We start from the raw sequence: 19,209 nt of genomic DNA, 5'->3' as shown, positions 1-19,209 counted from the left end.
CGCCCGCACGGCATCGCAAAAAATCAAAGCTCATCCTTCATGGTATAATCCACATGGTAGCCGTTTGCCACGACGCGGTCGATCTTGAAGCCAGGAAAAACGCGGTCCTGGAACTTCCTCTGTGGATCATACAGGTTGGAAATTCTACGGATATGACGAACGTTCTCCACGGGGTAGCTGCCTAAGGGATCTTGCACAGAATCTCCATAGTTCAAGTCGATATAAGGATGGTATGCTCCGATCTCCAGGGCGTAATTCATCAGTGCGGCCTCCAACTGATGAAATCGTCTCGAAGCAATCTTGTACTTCAGCTCGTTGTCCCCAACGTACTGAACCATCAATTCCGTCGTGCAAATGACGCCATTACCCAGTCGGAAGAGATCTGAGAACATGTTTCCTCCTCTTTGTTCGCTGAGGTTGGCAAAATATGCCGGCACTGGCTGGAAGATGAGAGTACTGACAAACCCTCCTACCCCGATCTCCACTTCCAGATCCTCGGTGGCTTTTCGATGCGCTTCGATGGCGAAGTTGAGCATGTCTCTGTTGTTTAGGAAGGTGATGGTGTTTATAAACGCCCTGATATATCAGCATGCACCTATGCCAGTGTTCTATCGAGGCTTACCAGCTGCCAGGGGGGAGCTGCCCAAGGGGGGCAATCACTTTGAGCTCCACCGGGAACTCGATGAAAGGAGCCTTTTGCGGCAACGTGCGGAATTGTGCAAATGCAGGACTGCTCAAGATGGTGTTGGTGTTGACTTCAGTTGTTGTGATGAGATCTTCGCCAGCGACATGGGCAACGGTCGCGATCAGGGCAGTGTCCTTGTAGACCTCCTGATTGTTGACAAAGTCGACTGTCGCATCCACAAACTGCCTGGAAGCATTGGCAAAAATAAATCTCTGCCCATAGGCCAGTTTCTTATTCGGTATAGCCTCCATGTCGAAGCGCGTGACGATGCCGAAATTGCTGCCGCCTCCCCGCAAAGCTTGCCAGAGACCCCTATGGTGAGTCTCGTTGGCGTTGACGATGGTGCCATTGACAAGAACGACTTCAAAGTTCTTGACTGTATCACAACCAAAGCCATATTCCGCCTGATGGTAAGACGAGCCGCCGCCGATGAGATAACCCCCGACTCCAACACTTCCATCACGACCGCCAGCCACCAAGACACCGTGCTTGAAGAGAATCGGATAGACATCCTGCCAGCGGTTGCCGGGGCCTATCATAGCAAGGTTGGTGGCTGGGTCATAGGAGGTGTCTCTGAGGTAGAAGAGGTCGATAGTCACACCGTATTCGATATTGTTCGAATGACCCATGTTGTGGCCCGCCGAGCGCACTGCAATGTGCCAGTTGCCAGCACCTTTGGTGTAGTTGCCCACATTGTACAAGAGCGCAACCAAGCCAGCGGCGACCTCTTCGGTATTGTGGGGGAGAAAGAAGCAAAACGGCCGCAGACGAGAATTCTGAGCCCAGTAGGTTTCAGTGCGAACGGTGTATTCGAGGTCTGTCGCAAAGACGAGTCGATGGCCGAGGCCAGCTGTAATGATAGCATCGCACTTTCGTCGTTAGCAGAATAGGCCTGAGGGAGCAAGGTGAAATACCCCAGGGAAGCCAGAAATGAAGGGTGCCACCTGTGCGGAGGCAATAGGCGCGCGCGCTGTCAGACCCCATGCAAGGAGCTTAGTGACCACGGCTGTGATGTATCGAGGGAGCATCATGGAGTTGCAAAAATAAGAGCCAAAAAGAGGGCGAGAGTTATTTCGGATGAACGTGAGGAGGCAGAGCAACTTTGAAGGACCCCGGAGGGAAAGCCTGACGAGATTTTGATGCATGTTGAGGAAAGAACGATGGGTACCTACAGGCTCCAGCTGACCACCCTTCTTGCCCTACAAGGCGACTAGGATCTCCGGGGGCTCTCATATCTCCGTACACCGCGGCTGCTAGTCTTATCTCCGGGAAATTCTGCAGTAATCTTTGAACAGAGGCCAGGCACCATGGCAGGCCGACGAAAAGGTTACCCATATGGACTATTCAAAAGGTTCCTCTGGTTATGAGAGTGCGGTGGCCATGACGAGGGGTATATTTGAAGACTAAATATACAAGAAGAAAGTGCCCCATCATCAAAGAACGGAAAGACACGACCAGCCGTGACAATCAACATAGTTTTCCCAACCAGCCACATACAGATACAGCTTCGGATTTCTGATGCTCGCACACGCCGATTTCACCCAGAACTCAAGCACGGCACTTGGAAGTCTTTCCCTTCTTCCGGCGAGGACGGGGAGTCGCACTAGGAGTCGCACTAGTAACAACACTGGAAGTAGCACTGGGAGTAGCAACAGAAGTGGCAACAGAAGTGGCACTTGAGGTAATACTTGAGGTAGCGCTAGAAGTAGCAACGGAAGTGGCGCTGGAGGTAGCAATAGGAGCAGCAGAAGCCGCATCCCCCTCAGCACCCTCCTCGAGCGGGGTGCAATCACCATCACTCCCAGCTCCAACGAAGTTAGGGGTGTGGTCTTCACAGTCGTTAGGCCAAACCGCAGGTCCAGGGACGGTATAGTTGCGCAGAGGCGGCCAGTACAGACTCAAAAGCAGACCGGGCTCATATCCATCATACGCACCAGGGAATTGCACAAGCGGACCAGGAGTACCAGCGCCGTTACCAGTGACTTCGATCTGCGCACAGCCGATGTAGAACTGCGCGCCACCGAACGAACCCGCGCTGTGCAGGCCAAGCCCCTCAGCACGCATGAGGTACTGTCCCGCCGGGAGATCCTCAGGGAGAGTAAACGTGAAGTTGTTAATGCCAACGTTATCCTCAAACGGCGCCCAGGTAATCGGGTCAGAGGTCAAGTTTGAGGTCGTGAGCGAGTACACCTTGAACCAGTCTCCGTCGCCTTTGTACTCTGATGCGAGTCCAGGTGCTTTGCTGAGGTAGACCTGCTGGGGGCCGGGGTGTCCGAAGACATCGCGGATCACGAACCCAACTTCGTCGCCGGGCGCCACGGTGTAGGTCTTGGTTTCGGCTAGGACGTCGTCGTCGATGCCGCCGACGTTGCAGATGATGTCGTCGGAGGTAACGTCTTCAACGGGGCTGTTGCTGTTCTTTGTGCGGCGGACGTACTCGTATTCTTCGGTGACTTCACCGTTGACGACTAGCGAGGCGAAGTTCCAGTGGGCGGAGACGGAAGGGAGAAGGGCAATGAATGCCACGGCGGGAGAACGAGTCCAGCGCATTGTAATGAGTGTATTGGAAAGGACCGGATAAAAGAAGGTGGATGATGGAAAAGAATGAGACCAGCTCTGGAATGCAGAATTGAATATGGTTGTGTGTAGTTTAGAGTGCTGTTTGCCAGGGAGAGCAGCTTGAACTTATATCCACGGACAAGACCTTGGTCTCGGAAGAATGCACTCATTAGTCAAGGGGACTGAAACTCATAACCCGTTGCAAATTGATTGCGCCCGCCTTATTCCAGGCCGCCGTGCTAATAGACAGCTGCAGAAAGATTGTGATCATCGATAGGGTCAGGGACTCGGCTCCTGTCCAAGCGCCACCACACCTTAATCAAGATGGAGCAGGGGTTGTCTTGGGGATACTCCGCTTCATCAACACTGCAGAGTGATTGAAGGAACAAGGCCCGTGATCGGTCCGTGTTAACAAACATGAAACAGTGCTCCATCTGTCAGCCAGCTAGCTACGGGGTACTTCAACGCCTTCGCGGAATAATTGTAACCGTCTTGGTTTATGAAGGCGCATAAGCAACTTGCATGGTTTCTTCCACTCTGAGCATTCTTGCAAAGCGATGAATAAGTCAAGAACCGTCCTGTTAACTGCGTCCAAGCCAACTCATGTCGCCAGCTACCTGTGCATCTCTCTTTCGTTGCCGCGCTGCCACTCAATCTGAAACGCGGCTGATACGGCGGGGTTGCTGAATATAATCGCGAGTCCTCAAGCTATCAAACAAACATACATGTTGGATCCGAGGTTTGCTCAGGTCTTGTATAGCTGTCAGGTCGAGAATGTCCTGGTCTCAAGCAGGGCAGTAGGTTTAAGTGCTATGAATGGATTTCTCAGTGTAACTGTAACCGCTTAACGAGTCAGAAATTAGGGCTTGAGCAAGACAATCGCTAGCTTCAGAGCCTTGGCGTTTCAGGTTCAATATCCCCGCGTCACAGGTAAGCGCTGCCCTGACGATCGTGCGTCGTGGCCGTTGTTGTGGCTTTCATGGAGCAAGCTTGACAGGCGCCCTACGTCAGGCTTTGATGTCGACGGCAAATACATTGTAGTCATACATGCTGGGCTCTGTTGGATCAGTCGAATAGGATCTAACTGTCTCTAGATGCAATCGTGTACTACTAGTTATAATACAAATCAAGAAAGGTACCTAATCACCGTCCCTGTCTAGTTTAATAGCAGAGAGCCCCTACTATGGCCTCACAGCCGCCTTTACAGAGCACAATCAAACCACCGCATCCAACCTCTGCGCCTCACACATCCTCGCATAAACCCCACCCCTACCAAGCAATTCCCCATGACTGCCCACCTCCACAATCCTTCCCTGCTCAAAAACGAAAATGCACTCTGCATCACGAACAGTCGACAATCTATGCGCAACCGCAACCGTAATTCTTCCCTTCGCTCTTTCATCACGCTCCTCATGATCTTCTCTCTTCACCCCCGCAGCCTCCATCAACGCCCCCTGGACCAACCTCTCACTCTCCGTATCAAGCGCACTAGTCGCCTCATCTAACAAAATCACCCCAGGCCTCCGAATAAGAGCGCGAGCAATAGCTATCCGCTGCCGCTGCCCACCAGACAACTGACTCCCTGACGTGCCACACTCCGTATCCAGTCCGTTGGGGAGAGACGAGATAAATGTCCATGCGTTTGCGGCGCGACACGCTTCTTCGATGTCACTCTCCGATGCGATTTCACCTGGATGGAGTTCAGGAATGCCCAGACTGATATTCTCTCGTATCGTTCCCGGGAAGAGGGTTGGTTCTTGTTGCACCAGCGCGATGTGTCTGCGGTAGAGGGTTGGATTAATAGCCTTGAGTGGGGTTGAGGCGTTGAGTGTGATGCTTCCGCTGGAGGGGTCGTAGAAGCGTTCCATGAGGGAGATCATGGTGGATTTTCCGCAGCCGGAGGCCCCGACGAGGGCGATGAATGTTCCGGGTTGGATCTGGGTAAATCCTCTGTTAGACATTGGGGTTCGAGGAGGGAGTGAGTGAGTGGGATGGGTACATACAGATAACGAGATGCCCTTCAGGACACGCGTGTCTGGTGCCAGAGGGTATGAAAAGTGGACGTCGTTGAAGCCGTAGCTGGTGCATCCGTCTTCGGGGCCTTTGTCGCGGTTTTCGTCCGTCTCGCTGATTGTTCCGCGAAGGCCTTCGAGCCAGAAGTAGTAGTTTGCAGCTTGGTTCGCTTTTGTAAAGCCTGTGAAATGTCAGCAAAGTGAGTTAGGGCTAGAGAGTCGACGGCGACTTACTCCCAGCAAAACTGAACGCCAACGCCGTAGCTTGGCCTGAGAAGTAGACGCCCATAAATGAGACGATGAACTGATACAGTGTGATCTCGCCGTCATTGATGAGTTTCGATCCCCACCTATACAGTACACCAGTTAGCCCGGCTCCTGCCATACAAACATTTCCAAACAATGATAGGTAGAGAGTGAACATACCAAAACCCCAAAGCCAACACAAAATACTCCACACTCTGTGTGATCGAAAACCAACCCATCATCACAAACATCCGTCCACTCGCTCCCCTGATCGCACTATCCAACTCCCCCACATACCGACCCAGCACCCTCTCCTCAATCGCTAGACTCGCCACAGTCCGTATCGCAAGTACACTCTCCGACGCAACAGACGCACTAGCAGCCAGCCGTTTTCCAATCTCATCATCCATCTTCGCTTCCAGCCTCACCCTTGCGTATCCGGCTACTAGGATCGGAGGGAGCCCAGCGAAGACGCCCACAAGACCGAGTTTCCAGGATATGGCGATAGCAAGGATACTCGAGGCGACGATGTTGATTGCGGACATTAGGACTATAGAGACGGTGAAGCCCATCAGTTCGAGGATTGCCTGCGGGTAGCTGTCTAGGTGGGAGGTTACAGCCCCGATGGTGTTTTCGGGGCGGTCGAAGAATTGTAGGTCTTGGTGGAGGAGGGAGGTTAGGAGGGAGTGGCGCATCTTGCGGTTCAACCTCTGCAAGCAGTTGTTAGTAGTTGGTTGAAGAAGTTGAGGAGACTGGGAATCCGTCTCACCTGTGCAATGGTGTTGGTGCACCACCCCATAACAAAGTAGATCACGAGGATCCCGAGTGACATGACGAAGAACATCAGCGCAATAAAGTTGCCACGTGCGACAAAGTCGTCGGAAGTGAAAACGCTCATAATCTCGCCGAGAAGCAGCGCTTGACCGGGGTTGACGGCGGCTGGGGGAGATATCTAGTTAGCTGCAAATACTTGAAGACGAACTGAGCTCTCACCTCCGGCAGTACATGTCACTAACGTGATACCAAACCAAGTCCAAATCTCGGGTGTAACTCTAAGGAGCTTCCAAATATTGCGAATAACGCCTGACTTCGCGTACAAGTCATGGTCTTCGCGGTCTTTGAGCGAGGCTGCTTGTTTCGCCTCGGCTGTGTGCACCCTCGCGAGAGACTGAGCACGGTCGATATCACGATCTTGCCGCTCGGGAATAACATCCACATCATTTATTTCATCAGACCTCTCATTCCCATCGACAATAGCAGGCGCCAAATCCTGCGCTTTAACAAGAGAAGCATAAACGCCCTCCATCCCCACTAACTCCTCATGCCCTCCCATCTCCACAATCTTCCCTTCTTTCATAACCACAATATTATCCGCACTCCGTACCGTCGCAAGCTTATGCGCAATAACAACCGTCGTACGATTCCGACTCGCGCTATCCAGCGCCTTCTGCACAATCCCCTCGGCATGTGGATCGAGTGCACTAGTCGCTTCATCCAGGAGGAGAATCTTGGGATCGGAAATGATACTGCGCGCGATGGCAATTCGTTGCTTCTGACCGCCGGAAAGGAGAGAGCCCCGTTCGCCTATGCGTGTTTTGTATCCGTCTGGGAGGGCGGTGATGAAGTCGTGCGCGAAGGCGAGTTTGGCTGCTTCTTCGACAAGGGATTGTTGTTTGGGAACCGGGGAGGATTCGTGGACTGTGCCGACTAGGCCGTTTGCGATGTTTTCGAACACGGTGCCGTTGAAGAGGGTGGGTTCCTGGGGTTGTTAGATCTGGCTAACGGCGATCTGGGGGGTTGAGGTTTTGTACCTGTTGCACTAGACGTATGTTTGTGCGCAGCCATTGAAGATTGAGTTTACTAATGTCTTTGCCGTCGAGGGAGATTGTACCGGATGTTGGATTGTACCAGCGCTCGAGCAGGCCGATGATTGTGCTTTTTCCAGAGCCTGATGGTCCCTATCCAGTTCAGTCAGATTGTCGACAGAGAATTGGAGATTACTTACCACCAATGCAGTGACTTTGCCTGCCGGTATATTCAATGTAAATTCCTCGAGTACAACAGCATCGGGGCGTGTAGGGTAACTGAAGCTGACACCCTGTAGATCAAGCACACCGGCAGTTTCGCCGGGTCTCTCTCGCGACTCGTCGAACGGATCAATCTCAGACTGTCTGTCAATGAGCGTAAATAACTCCGAAGCTGCCGTCGCCGCACGACTAAAAGCACTCATATGCGGCACAATCTGCATGACAGTATTCGCCGCCAGGATAACGGAGAATAGAACACTATATCTCAATCAGCACTGACTTAGGCAATCTAAAGAGCTCTGGAACAGGCACTCACGTAAAAACGGTCCCTAGATCCTGAATCTCCCCCCGATCGAGCATTGCAATCCCCTGCCAAAACGCCAACCCCATCCCCGCATACACAACAAAATACTGTCCGCCAAAGACCACACCATACAGCTTATTCTTCTTCATCCCCTTGCTGTACGCATCATTGAGGTACGAGTCATATCTCGCGATAACTCTATCCCTCAAGCCAAAAGCATGCAGTGTCCGGACTCCACCAAGGATATTCTCCGCATAGCTACCAGCCTGCGCGTAGACCTGCAGAATTTTCGCTTCAATACCTGCATCAATCCCACCCGCACCACCGAGGACAACCAGGAGCAAGGGAACAATGAAGATAAGAATCAATGTCAGTTTCCACTGAACCACAAAGGCGATGACAAAAGCCGCCACGAATGTAGAGATTGCTTGAACGACGATTCCCAGCTTCTCTGCGATGCCAGATTGGATTAGTTTGCCGTTTGTCGTTGCCTGTTGCGAGATTGAACCCGAACCCCCCTTGTCGTAGAACGCGATTTCTTGACTCAGGGCTGCACGGAGATAGCTTTGGCGTACGTTGCGGGTTAGGTGGTATGCGACGTAGGTGAGGAGGGAGGCATAGAGGTATGTTGCGACGAGGCGGGCGATGCCGATGTAAACGAAGTACAGACTTGATGGGGTTAGTATGGCTCAGATGCTGGGATGAGTGTTCGTACGCTGAAGTGCTCACGGCTGACATGAAATTGTCTGGTATTGAATCTGGGTCCGAGAAGCTGAAGTCGCTGAGCAGCGTCAAGAAGTTTCCGATGACTAGATTGACAAGTGCGAGAGCGACACCGGAGGCGACGGCTGCTATTATTGCGACGCATTCAATGGCGTATAGTTTGGTGTCACCGTAGGTGAAGACTCGCTGTATGTTGGATCAACCCTGGTATCAGCAATTCGTCTTCGGTGAGTACGCGTCAGGCTCAAGGGAACGTACGAGAAACCCATTGGATCCTTTCTTCTCGGGCGACTCGTCGTCTTCTTTCTCGGACTTGATTAGGATCTGAGCATCGTCGGCTCCTTCGGCATATTTTTCGGGGGGGTCCAGCGATGTTGCCATGATTCGATCGGGCCGCTAATAGAAATGAAAGTGAGAACAAAGGGAAGCACCTGGGGTATGTTGGATGTAGAAGGACAAATGGGAATATAGGATATATGGGCAAAGGAATGTTGAGAAATAGACGGGGAAGAAGATGCTACTCGGGGTGGAGGAATATATATATGAGAAGATATTTCAATGGAAAAGGAGAAGAACCGGATCAAGGGTTTAGGCTACAAGAGAACGTATTCGTATACATCATTGAGACGAGCTTGGAATAAAGATTTTAGCTAAGCTTATTCGGTACAGCCTCGATGGCTGCAGGTGAGGTGGAAGATCATGCTCGATGTAGTTCACTAGGGGTGAAGCGGCGGAGGACGGAGGCTCCGAGGCCCCGAGGACCGCGCCAAGCCTTGATCCCGGCAGAAGCGCATCTCGGAGGCTCCGTCGTCCGCCATCTCACAACCTTCCATCATCGATCAGACGCGTCAATTCCATCCTTATGGACGAAGACCAGGATCTATCGCTGGAAGAGCTGAGCTCTGCGCCTTTTGAGAGACTAGCTGTGAGTTTTTTGACGAATATGTTCTTCTTGGATGACATGGCTGACGGTGCGAAACAGTGTAATCGATGCCGTCAACGGAAGGTGAGGAAATACACCCTCTTGTGAGGACCTCCAGGCGTCTTGATACCTAATATCGAGTCTAGGTGAAATGCGACCGCGGCTGTCCGTGCTCTCACTGCGTCAAAGCGAAGGCGCAATGCTCGTATGCCCCCGCACCAAAGCCGAGAGAGAGACGCCAGAGGGTGATGGTCTCGACAACATAGTACGGCCTGTAGAAGCTTATGTGAGAGGTCATGCTGACATTAATCAAGTGACTCCAAATTGGATGAAATCTCGAAAAAACTTGACGGCCTCACTCAGGCTTTGAGCCAGCTCGATCACGGGCCCAGGAATGCAGCCTCGAAGCCCCGTGAGCTGGCGAAACCTGTCAACTCTCCCTCATTCGGTCTGACGCCATCCAATTCCTCACTCGGATCTACTCCGAATAGCCAAGACGTCCTGGTCGATGGCCCCAGCAGCGAGCCCATTCATGGTGTGGTTCACACATCCTCTCAGGGAGAGTACGAGGGCGAGTCGTCGCTGTTTGCCCACGCAGTCTTCGCAAGCCGGTTTCTGCAAAATGCCATCGACAACACAACTGATGCTCATGTCGCTCATGAAATGAAGTCTGTTCTTGATGCGCTCGGCTCTGCCGTGTATTCTGGGAAACAACAAGCTGATGCGCTTGACAATTTATACCCTCTAGCCAAACCTATGCCACCTAGCTCGACAATTCGTGACCTTCCCCTTCCGCCTATGGAAACGGTCTTTAGGTGCTTTCGTATGGCGAAGGAATGCCCACAGGTCGCTATGTTGTGGCTGGGGTCGTATATCACGCCCTCCCAGTTCAATGACTACTTCTTCAAAGTCGCATCACCAGGCCCAGTCAGTGAGGCAGATCTAGTGATCGTCCACTGTGGATTATTCTGGCTGTTCTGCGAGTGCGCCAAGGCTGCCCCAGACATGGAAGTCAGGCGGGTTTACAACGCCCAGACCCTCATATGCGAAGGGAATCTGCAGATGGTGCTGGCCAACCTTCGCTTCCACCAGCCAACAAACATGGACCACGCGTATGCAATGGGGATGGCGGTACGTAGTTGTCCAGTGTGCTCAAGCTTACTGCTAACAATGATTTCTAGTCATTGTACTGCCTTCAGAAGAGCAAGCCATCAGCCGCCTGGAACTTCATAAGCTCAGCTTCACAGATCGTACAAGCTCTTGGCTTGCAACATAACGCTATCGGGACCGAGGGACCAGAAGCAAAGGCGCAGAAACGTGACATGTTCTGGACGATCTACATGACCGAGAAAATGCTCTCCCTCCGACTAGGCCGCGCCTCCACCTTTCGAGACCAAGACATCACCCTTTCCCGTCCTGCGCCTGATCGCCCGGGCAGCAATTTCCTGGCCGAGTTGGCTCCTGGTTGGATTACGATAGCGAGTATACAAGGTCGGATATACGATGAGATCTATAGCCCTGGGGCACTTATGCAACCTCCACATATTCGGACTTCTCGCGCCAGTGAACTTGCAGACGAGTTAAAAATAGCTATGCACCACGCGCAGGAGATACACGTGAGATTTTCCTCTTACTCGAAGTACCTGTCATAATGCCGATGTGCGCTGACGGCGTGTCATAGGATCGTTACCAGTCGGATAAAGGACTTTTGCTAGGACTAGACTTCCACGAGATCGCAAGACGTTCCGACCGTGTCATTGGCCTTTCCATGCTGACACTCATATACCGAAGCATCCCATCGGAGAAGCCCTCCACCTTTTGCCAGGAATGCATCGACACCGCCCGAGAAACCCTCCAAGAACATGATCGTTGTATTGACGTAATTGATAAGGCGCAAGGGAGAACGGTCTTCCTTGAAGCATACATCAACTGGTTTGTAACACCCCAGACCAAACCCTCCATGACAGTCTTTTTTAACGCGACATCTGCAGGACCATTACCAATTCCCCATTCACCCCGTTCATTATCCTCTTCTGCCACATCATCGAGACCTCGGACGGTTCGGACCTTGAGTATATGAGGAGCTTCGTCGAAACGCTCAATGCAGCATCTTACTCTCGCATTCAGAACACATGTGACCGACAACGCCGACTCTTCAAAGCGCTTCACGATGTCGCAGCCAAGTATATCGAGGTCAAATCGCGTGGGGCGACGACCGAGATCGGCTCTGGCTATGGTCCATTTAATTCTGGAGTGGCCCAAATGTCGAGTTCCGATTTCACGTCTGGACACCCGGGCAAGATGGGATTTACGGATGCGATGGTGGTGCCTTCGCTGTTGCAGAATACAAACCCGTTCGACGACTTGGATTTGGATATGGATCTTTCCGGGGCGCAGCTCTGGGACTGGTTTCACAAGAATCAGAATATCATGCGTATGCTCGAGGATATATAGCACAGAAGGATGAATATGGTGCTGGCAATCGGATTTGAGCCATTTTTCTGGCTTGACAAGTGTGGTACTGTCCCGGATGGTATGTCCCCGGATACCGAGGCCATTTCCTGATTGAGCTATCATGAACAACCGATAGACTCTGCCGCGCGCAACATCTCCTGCAGAGCTATGCCTCGAGAGCAACACATTCCGGACCCATAAGATAAGATCACTGTTCCACCATTTGTCTCGCATTCTTCGCAGCGATTCATGAACCGTTTCACCTCATCGCAACACGCCACTAGAGTGAGAAGCTCAACACACGTCGGTTGAGAAATATAACGCTACTATTTAGAGCAACGCTAAGCTCAGATAAGATTCTGCAGACAGTCTTGTTCAGAAAGACGCGTCACTAGGGCCGTGAAGTCGTCAGCCGGGCCGAGCATCTGGGGCTCTGCAGCTCGGGTTTTCCGACTTGGCATCCGAAAAGGGGAATATGTCCGGGATGCCGTTGTCACAGATTCGTTAAGAACCACCGAGCCACGAGGTTTGTGGAGACGTCAATGTAAGGAACGTTGAAACTTAGGGCTGCCGTCGTCGTCATGGTTTGTTTGGAGTACTTACAGGGGTAGGATCTTCGTTCCAGGTGGGACATCGAAATGGAGGACGAAGAGTATATAAGGTGATCGGCCTGGCTGTAGGATGGAATTTTGATCTCTGGTACCAACTTATCACACTCGTTCAGCATTTCTTTCTCTTCTCTGCGCCTGGTGCCGAAATGAAGGTGCTCTCTCTTGCCCTGGCGGCAACTCTTCTCGGGCTTTCAACAGCCTCCGAATCCTCTTCAAATGTCGGCATCCTCAAAGCCAATGGCGGTACGCACTCTAGCCCTCTCATTGAGATAACAAAATAACTAACCATCAAACCCAAGTCTCCCTCGGCGAATGGCAATCGGCCTACAACAAAGCCAACGAGTTCGTTTCAACCCTAACCACGGCCGAAAAGCTCGCCCTGATCACCGGCTCCTCCTTAACCACAAACACCTCATCTTTCACGGCCCTATCCTTCCTTGACGGCTCCATGGGAGTGCAAAATGACTACTACGTGTCGGCTTTTAGTCTCTCCTCCGCGCTCGCCATGACCTGGGATCGCGACGCGATTTATGCGCAGGCCAAAGCGGTCGGTGACGAGTTCTACGGGAAAGGTGTGCAGGTCGTTGCGGGGCCGACGTCGCAGCCACTGGGACGCACACCTTGGGGTGGACGAAACGTGGAAGGGTTCGGACCAGATCCGTATCTTAATGGTGTCTGTACTGGGCTGGAGGCCAAGGCCTATGTGGATGCGGGTGTTATTCCTGGGGCGAAGGTTGGTTTCTCTCGGGCTGGGTTGTGTTTGATGCAATGTGCTGACAACGGGTGGGTTTGAACAGCACTACCTACTGAATGAGCAGGAAACAAACCGCACTGGTGGCATGGGCGGTGGCATGGGAGGAGGTGGTGGTCCTGGTGGTGCAGGTGGGGGTATGGGCGGAGCGTTCCCTAGCGGTACTGCGGGAGGAGTAGCACCAAGCGGCTCAGCAGGCTCATCCCCTAGTGGTGTGCCGAGTGCCAACTCTCTTAACCGCCGCGCCACCGACGAGTCCACGGAATCAGCCCCCTACTCCTCCAATGCTGACTCCAAAACGCTTCACGAAACATACCTCTGGCCGTTCTACGACGGCGTGAAAAACGGCCTCGGCGCTGTTATGTGCGCCATGACAAAGGTCAACGGTACCATGAGCTGCGAAAACCACGATCTGCTCATGAAAATGCTGAAGACCGAGCTCGGGTTCCCCGGTATGGTCTGGCCGGATATGAATGGCCAGAGTACAGCGCAGGGATCTGCGCTTGGGGGTGAGGATTACGGCTCGAGCAGTATCTGGAGTACCGAAACTATGGAGAAGCTGTTGAGTAACGGGACATTGAGCGAGGCGAGACTGAACGACATGGCCATCCGAAATGTTATCGGGTACTACTATGTTGGGCTTGATGATGGACTGCAGCCTGAGGCTCAGAGTACGGATGCATATGTTGATGTACGAGCCAACCATTCCAAGCTTATTCGTGAGAACGGCGCGAAGAGCATGGTTCTACTCAAGAACAAGGGTGGTCTGCCGATCAACAAGCCCCGTGTCATGGGTATCTTCGGCGCACATGCTGGTCCCGTGCTCGGCGGACCGAACTACTCCCTCGATGTTACAGGTTCTGGTCCCGTTTACCAAGGCCATCTGGGTACCGGAACTGGATCTGGCCAAGGGTCGCTTCCGTACCTGATTGATCCTCACATGGCGTTGACTATGCGCGCTACTCAAGACGGTACCATGCTCCGCTGGATCATGAACGACACTTACTCCTCCACCGGCTCAACCCTCGTGATGAGCGGAACAAGCAGCACCGCCGCGCAAGTGACCTACGAGAACTACGCTACCAACTCCGAGGTCTGCCTCGTTTTCCTCAACGCCCTCTCCGGCGAAGGTGCCGACCGCACGGAGCTCTACAACACCGACCAAGACACCATGGTGAACACCGTCGCAGACAACTGCAACAACACCGTCGTCATCATCAACGCTGTCGGACCTCGTCTCGTCGACAACTGGATTGAACATGACAACGTCACGGCCGTCCTCTACGGCTCCATCCTAGGCCAGGAATCCGGAAACTCAATCGTTGATGTCCTCTACGGCGACGTTAACCCATCTGGTCGTCTGACCTACACCATCGCAAAGAACGAGAGCGACTATAATGTGGAACTCTGCTACACGGCCCAGTGTAACTTTACCGAAGGTATGCCTTCCTCTAACCAACCCTTGGCCAACGTGAAATGCTAACTGTTACTGCTCCGCTCCAGGTGTCTATCTTGACTACCGCTACTTCGACGCCCAAAACGTCACTCCCCGATACCCCTTCGGGCACGGCCTCTCCTACACGACCTTCTCCTACGCTGACCTATCAACGCACGTTCACGCCGATATCCCCAAGCACCCCACAGGCGAACTCACAGTCGGTGGGTACAGCGACTTCTGGGACACCGTTGCTTCCGTTTCCGCGCGCATCACGAACAATGGCTCGCGCTTCGGTGCAGAGGTTCCCCAGCTGTACATTGGATTCCCGGACGCCGCGGACCAGCCTGTCCGCCAGCTAAGAGGGTTCGAGCGCATTGAGCTGAAGAAGGGTGGAAAGAAGACAGTCAAGTTTGACTTGCGCAGGAGGGATATTTCCTACTGGGATGTTGTTGAGCAGCAGTGGCTTGTCGCGAGGGGAGAGTACAAGGTCTACGTTGGAGCCAGCTCAAGGGACTTGAGACTGAAGGGATCATTCAAGATCTAAACCTCACGTAGTCTAGTCTCACACGGAACACACGAGGGTGTACAAAGAGGTGAAGAGAGCATATAGCAATAACAGCACATGTATTCTAGCATAAACATCACACATCAAAACATCACACTTCATCAAGACACCATACAACGCTAGCAATAACCCAAATCCAACTAAAGCTTACCCTCCCTCCCCTTCCAAAACTCATTTACGCCCCTCTCAGCTCCAAAAACCGGATCCAAATCCGGATTCCTCACCCTCCACACATCCTCAAACCGCCTGATATGCTCCCCGCCCTCCGCCCACCCCCACGTCGCATCCCCAGGATAAGCCCCCATCATGGTAAACCCACCCACCTGCAAACCCCTCACAAACTCCCTCGGATCCGCCGCCTCAATCCTATGCGCCCCGCCACCACTCAAGCACGTCGGATCCTGCCGTTTCTCTCTCACATCATAACTCTTATGCGTGACCCCGGCGGGGATAACGAAGAGATCCCCCGCCTCAACGTCAATCCACGTCGAGCCGTCCTCGAAATCAACGCCTGGTTTCCCGTACGTGTGTTTCTCCGGGTCGGCGGCGAGGTCGGCGGTTCCGAAGCGGATTGTGCCGGGCCCGGAGAGCACGATCATTACTTCGTGGGTTTGTGGGTGGTAGTGGCTGACTTGCGTGCGGCCGTAGGTTGTTATCCAGCGCGGGGTCCAGCCGTGCGAGGTGAATGTGTCGTAGGCGTTGAGGATGGAGACTTTGGATTTGTCGGTGGGGTCGAGGAAGGTGTTTTTGTAGAGGAGGAGGGGTTTTGGCGAGTTGGGGATTAGGGGGGTTGGTTTTATGGTGTAGGGGATTATTTGGGTGGTCATTTTGGAAAAGATTTAGTGTTGGTGAGTGGTGAGAGAGGTTGATTTGGGGGGTTGTGAGGTTGATGGTGAGATCTGGGGATGTTTTTGGCCGGGAAGGCTTGCCTTAAAGGGCTTCCAAGTAGTTATCCATCATAAGAACAGCACCTATCCGGACGTACTCCGTAGGAACTGCACCGGTCCGAGCTTTGGCTTATCTGTGGAGAATGCTGGGGTTGGAGTCGGCTGTTTTGGCCGGTGGCTTGGGGGTCGTCTCCACGGTTTTGCTCCACCAATTTGGAAGCCGATTCCTCGACTGATGTAACGTTAAGTGGTTCCATCAGAGACAAAATCACCTACCTCAGAGCGTCGACGGGTTGTACCCGGTCTCCAACCCGGGGCATCAAGATCTTAGAGCCAGATTTCTGACCCTTGATGCGTGAGTTATTGGGGCGGACATAAGCATACAGGGATTCTACTAGTCCTTAGGACATTCAGAAGAGCAAATGTTAAAGGGGACTTCTCCTAAGTTTGCTTTACTACGAGGGGAAGGCACATCGACACTCCACTTGTACTTTGTCTGATATTGCATCAATACAGATAGCCAAAGAAGCATTCCCGGATAAAGAGGAAGATAGAATCAATTGAGTCTAACTAAAGCGAAACCCCTCCCACTTGCCCTTGATAGACTCTCCCAAAAACTCCTGATACTTGGGCAACCCACCCATATACCCCAATGCCTCCCTCTTCTTCCCCGGCACATTGCCCCCCATATACCACGTCGTCGCATTACTGCTCATCAGCGTGCGATAGCAAGCCTCATTCGTAATCTCGCTCCACTTCTCCTCCATCTCCTCTCCCACATCCATAACCTCATACCCATTCTCCCGCATATGCACCATCGTCGCAACAATCCACTCCGCCTGGATCTCCGAAATCAACGGCCCATTGGCAAACGCCGTCGGACTCTGCGGCCCATACTGGAAGAACAGATTTGGAAACCCACTGGTGACCATCCCCAGATGCGTATGCGTGCGCTCCTTCCACTCATCAGACAGATTCTTCCCACCCGTCCCTCGGATATCCAACCTCGTAAAACTCCCCGTAACAGCATCGAACCCCGTCGCAAGAATAATCGCATCAAGCTCAATCTTCCTCCCATCAGCCAACACAATCCCATCACTCACAACCCTCTCAATCGGATTCTTCTTCAGCGGCACAAGATCCACATTCCCCTGATTGAAAACCTCATAGAACCGCTGCTCCAACGACGGCCTCTTCGTCCCAAACGCAAACGGCGCCTTCATCGGCGCAAGCTCCTCAATCATCTCCGCCGAAACCCCCCTAAGCCTCGCCCGCGTCTTCTCCCTCCAGAACTCATAGAAGAAGTTATTCGCCTCCACATCCGTCATCATATCCATGTAATTCCCATGCGACGGCGCAAACCCGCCCTTCTCCCAAAGCCGCTCATACAGCTCAACCCGCTGCTCGTGCGTATCTTCAGCAGCTTTCCTCAACGTAGGCGGGTAGTCCGACCCCGTAATCGAAAACCGCATGTTGGCAAACAACTCCGCGTACCGAGTCTTATCAGCCGGCGAAACATGCCTCTTCTGCCTCATCGGCAGCGCGCAGTTCGGCGACCGCTGCAGCACAGTCAACTGCGCCACTTGCGGCCCAAGCTCCTGAATAATCTGCACCCCCGTCGCGCCCGTTCCCATCACCGCAACTCTTTTCCCTGCTAACTCCGGTGCGTCTTCCGGCCATTCCGCCGTATGGCAGCTAAACCCCCGGAAATCCTCTAACCCGGGTATATGCGGAACGAATTTCTTCGCGGCAAAGCCCATGCTGCATAGCAGGAACCGGGAATGCGCCACATGCCCTTTATTCGTCTTGACTGTCCACAGTTTCGTCTCTGCATCCCAGATCGTTGAGGTCACGCGCACGCCGAAGGTAATGTCTTTCTTGAGATCCCATTTCGATTCAACGAAGTCGAAATATTGCAGGATCTCGGCTTGGCCTGGGTAGAGCTCGGACCACTCCCAGGCGTTGTAGAGGGCTGGGTCGGAGAATTCGTAGAAGGGGACTTTTGTGTCGACGCGCGCGCCGGGGTACCGGTTGTGGTACCACACGCCGCCGAGGGAGGGGGCTTCTTCGAAGATGTGGGTTTTGAAGGAGAGATTGCGCAGGGAGTGGAGGAGGTTGCAGCCGCCGAAGCCGGCGCCGATGATGATTGCGTCGTGGGGTTGGGTGGCTGAGAGGGTGGGGGTGGTTGTTGGGAGGGTGGTGGGTGAGAAGGGGTTCCGTGTGGTCGTTGTTGATGTGGTGGTTGGAGGGATAGACTTGGATTTGGACCTGCGGTGTTTTTCCCCAGGTGTTAGGGAGGAGAGGTAGGAGAGGAGTGAACTGAGTGGGTTGGACATGATAATCTTGATCTTGATAGTGGCACTGGTACTGATGAGGATCAGAGTAAGGTTGGAAATGCCTGGCTTGCTTGCTAATGGATTGATGCTGGTTGATGCTTTATAGATTCTGCTGTACCGAGATATTCGACATACCCCTCCCCCACCTCAGAGGCGACAGTGTTGTTTGCCAGCGAGGGGTATACTTCCCGATCTAGAGTCCAGACTCGAATACCCTCCGGTCAAGATGCGATAAGGTATTGTGTTGGACCACTCGGATTCATGATGAGCATTGTGGATGTACATATCCACACCTGCGCTACGGCTGTTTACGCCGATGTTGATGTATGATTGGAGCAGAGCCAGCACCCCCACAGCTTCTTATCACATCACTCGGACCGGGGTTGAGCACGGACATCCATGATCCCCGGGCCGTTTGTGCATGAGGGTGTGAGAGTGTCGCATGATCTGAGGGATGGATAGCCCATCAGGTGTCGATTTTCAATGTAAGACTACAACTGGAGTGGAGCTGTAGCCGAATAGTGTGTCTCACATTATCTATGACAGTTGATGGTGACTAAATTCCTTCGTAGTTAGAATCATGAGGACATTCGCCTGCACCATTACCGCTTACCATGATGGGGCCAACCTGGGACATTGGTCGACATGTCCACGTCTTGAGAATAACGTACCTAAGTGCAACCACAGGA

General features: G+C 52.9%; 7 protein-coding genes across 7 annotated transcripts; 2 read left to right on the top strand and 5 right to left on the bottom strand.

Annotated features, from left to right (window-relative positions):
- Positions 1-23: 23 nt before the first annotated feature.
- BJY04DRAFT_217898 (FAD-binding oxidoreductase) lies at positions 24-1,713 on the bottom strand (the record flags this gene model as incomplete). The annotated part of the gene is made up of 3 exons (XM_073716170.1): positions 24-576; positions 623-1,554; positions 1,600-1,713. The coding sequence occupies 3 exons, from the start codon at positions 1,711-1,713 to the stop codon at positions 24-26; spliced, it is 1,599 nt and encodes a 532-aa protein (XP_073571643.1).
- Positions 1,714-2,029: 316 nt separating this feature from the next.
- On the bottom strand, positions 2,030-3,239 carry BJY04DRAFT_227616 (lytic polysaccharide monooxygenase auxiliary activity family 9 protein; the record flags this gene model as incomplete). Its single annotated transcript, XM_073718669.1, has 2 exons — positions 2,455-3,239; positions 2,030-2,088 (listed from the first exon to the last, which is right to left on the bottom strand). Exons 1-2 carry the CDS (start codon positions 3,233-3,235, stop codon positions 2,030-2,032), a joined length of 840 nt encoding a protein of 279 aa, XP_073571642.1. The 5' UTR covers positions 3,236-3,239.
- Positions 3,240-4,381: 1,142 nt separating this feature from the next.
- BJY04DRAFT_227614 (ABC transporter ATP-binding protein) lies at positions 4,382-8,937 on the bottom strand (the record flags this gene model as incomplete). Its single annotated transcript, XM_073718668.1, has 11 exons — positions 4,382-5,181; positions 5,248-5,438; positions 5,491-5,606; positions 5,683-6,212; positions 6,272-6,441; positions 6,496-7,261; positions 7,314-7,460; positions 7,508-7,787; positions 7,846-8,502; positions 8,549-8,742; positions 8,815-8,937. The coding sequence occupies 11 exons, from the start codon at positions 8,935-8,937 to the stop codon at positions 4,459-4,461; spliced, it is 3,897 nt and encodes a 1,298-aa protein (XP_073571641.1). The 3' UTR covers positions 4,382-4,458.
- Positions 8,938-9,546: 609 nt separating this feature from the next.
- On the top strand, positions 9,547-12,205 carry BJY04DRAFT_227611 (putative C6 transcription factor; the record flags this gene model as incomplete). The annotated part of the gene is made up of 6 exons (XM_073718667.1): positions 9,547-9,582; positions 9,625-9,743; positions 9,793-10,609; positions 10,660-11,094; positions 11,160-11,410; positions 11,470-12,205. The coding sequence occupies 6 exons, from the start codon at positions 9,547-9,549 to the stop codon at positions 11,930-11,932; spliced, it is 2,121 nt and encodes a 706-aa protein (XP_073571640.1). The 3' UTR covers positions 11,933-12,205.
- Positions 12,206-12,689: 484 nt separating this feature from the next.
- Positions 12,690-15,336, top strand: BJY04DRAFT_227609 (glycosyl hydrolase family 3 N terminal domain-containing protein; the record flags this gene model as incomplete). The annotated part of the gene is made up of 4 exons (XM_073718666.1): positions 12,690-12,786; positions 12,843-13,276; positions 13,341-14,733; positions 14,798-15,336. The coding sequence occupies 4 exons, from the start codon at positions 12,690-12,692 to the stop codon at positions 15,274-15,276; spliced, it is 2,403 nt and encodes an 800-aa protein (XP_073571639.1). The 3' UTR covers positions 15,277-15,336.
- Positions 15,337-15,437: 101 nt separating this feature from the next.
- On the bottom strand, positions 15,438-16,124 carry BJY04DRAFT_217893 (cupin domain-containing protein; the record flags this gene model as incomplete). The annotated part of the gene is made up of 1 exon (XM_073716169.1): positions 15,438-16,124. One exon carries the CDS (start codon positions 16,122-16,124, stop codon positions 15,438-15,440), a length of 687 nt encoding a protein of 228 aa, XP_073571638.1.
- A 626-nt stretch (positions 16,125-16,750) lies between these two features.
- Positions 16,751-18,520, bottom strand: BJY04DRAFT_227606 (flavin-containing monooxygenase; the record flags this gene model as incomplete). The annotated part of the gene is made up of 3 exons (XM_073718665.1): positions 16,751-16,791; positions 16,825-18,351; positions 18,505-18,520. 3 exons carry the CDS (start codon positions 18,518-18,520, stop codon positions 16,751-16,753), a joined length of 1,584 nt encoding a protein of 527 aa, XP_073571637.1.
- Positions 18,521-19,209: the final 689 nt, after the last annotated feature.

Source organism: Aspergillus karnatakaensis (genome assembly GCF_047715665.1).
Source record: "Aspergillus karnatakaensis strain CBS 102800 unplaced genomic scaffold BJY04scaffold_22, whole genome shotgun sequence".
Classification (NCBI taxonomy): domain Eukaryota; kingdom Fungi; phylum Ascomycota; class Eurotiomycetes; order Eurotiales; family Aspergillaceae; genus Aspergillus; species Aspergillus karnatakaensis.
Note: the sequence above shows the minus strand (reverse complement) of the source record. Positions and strands in the feature narration are given on the sequence as shown.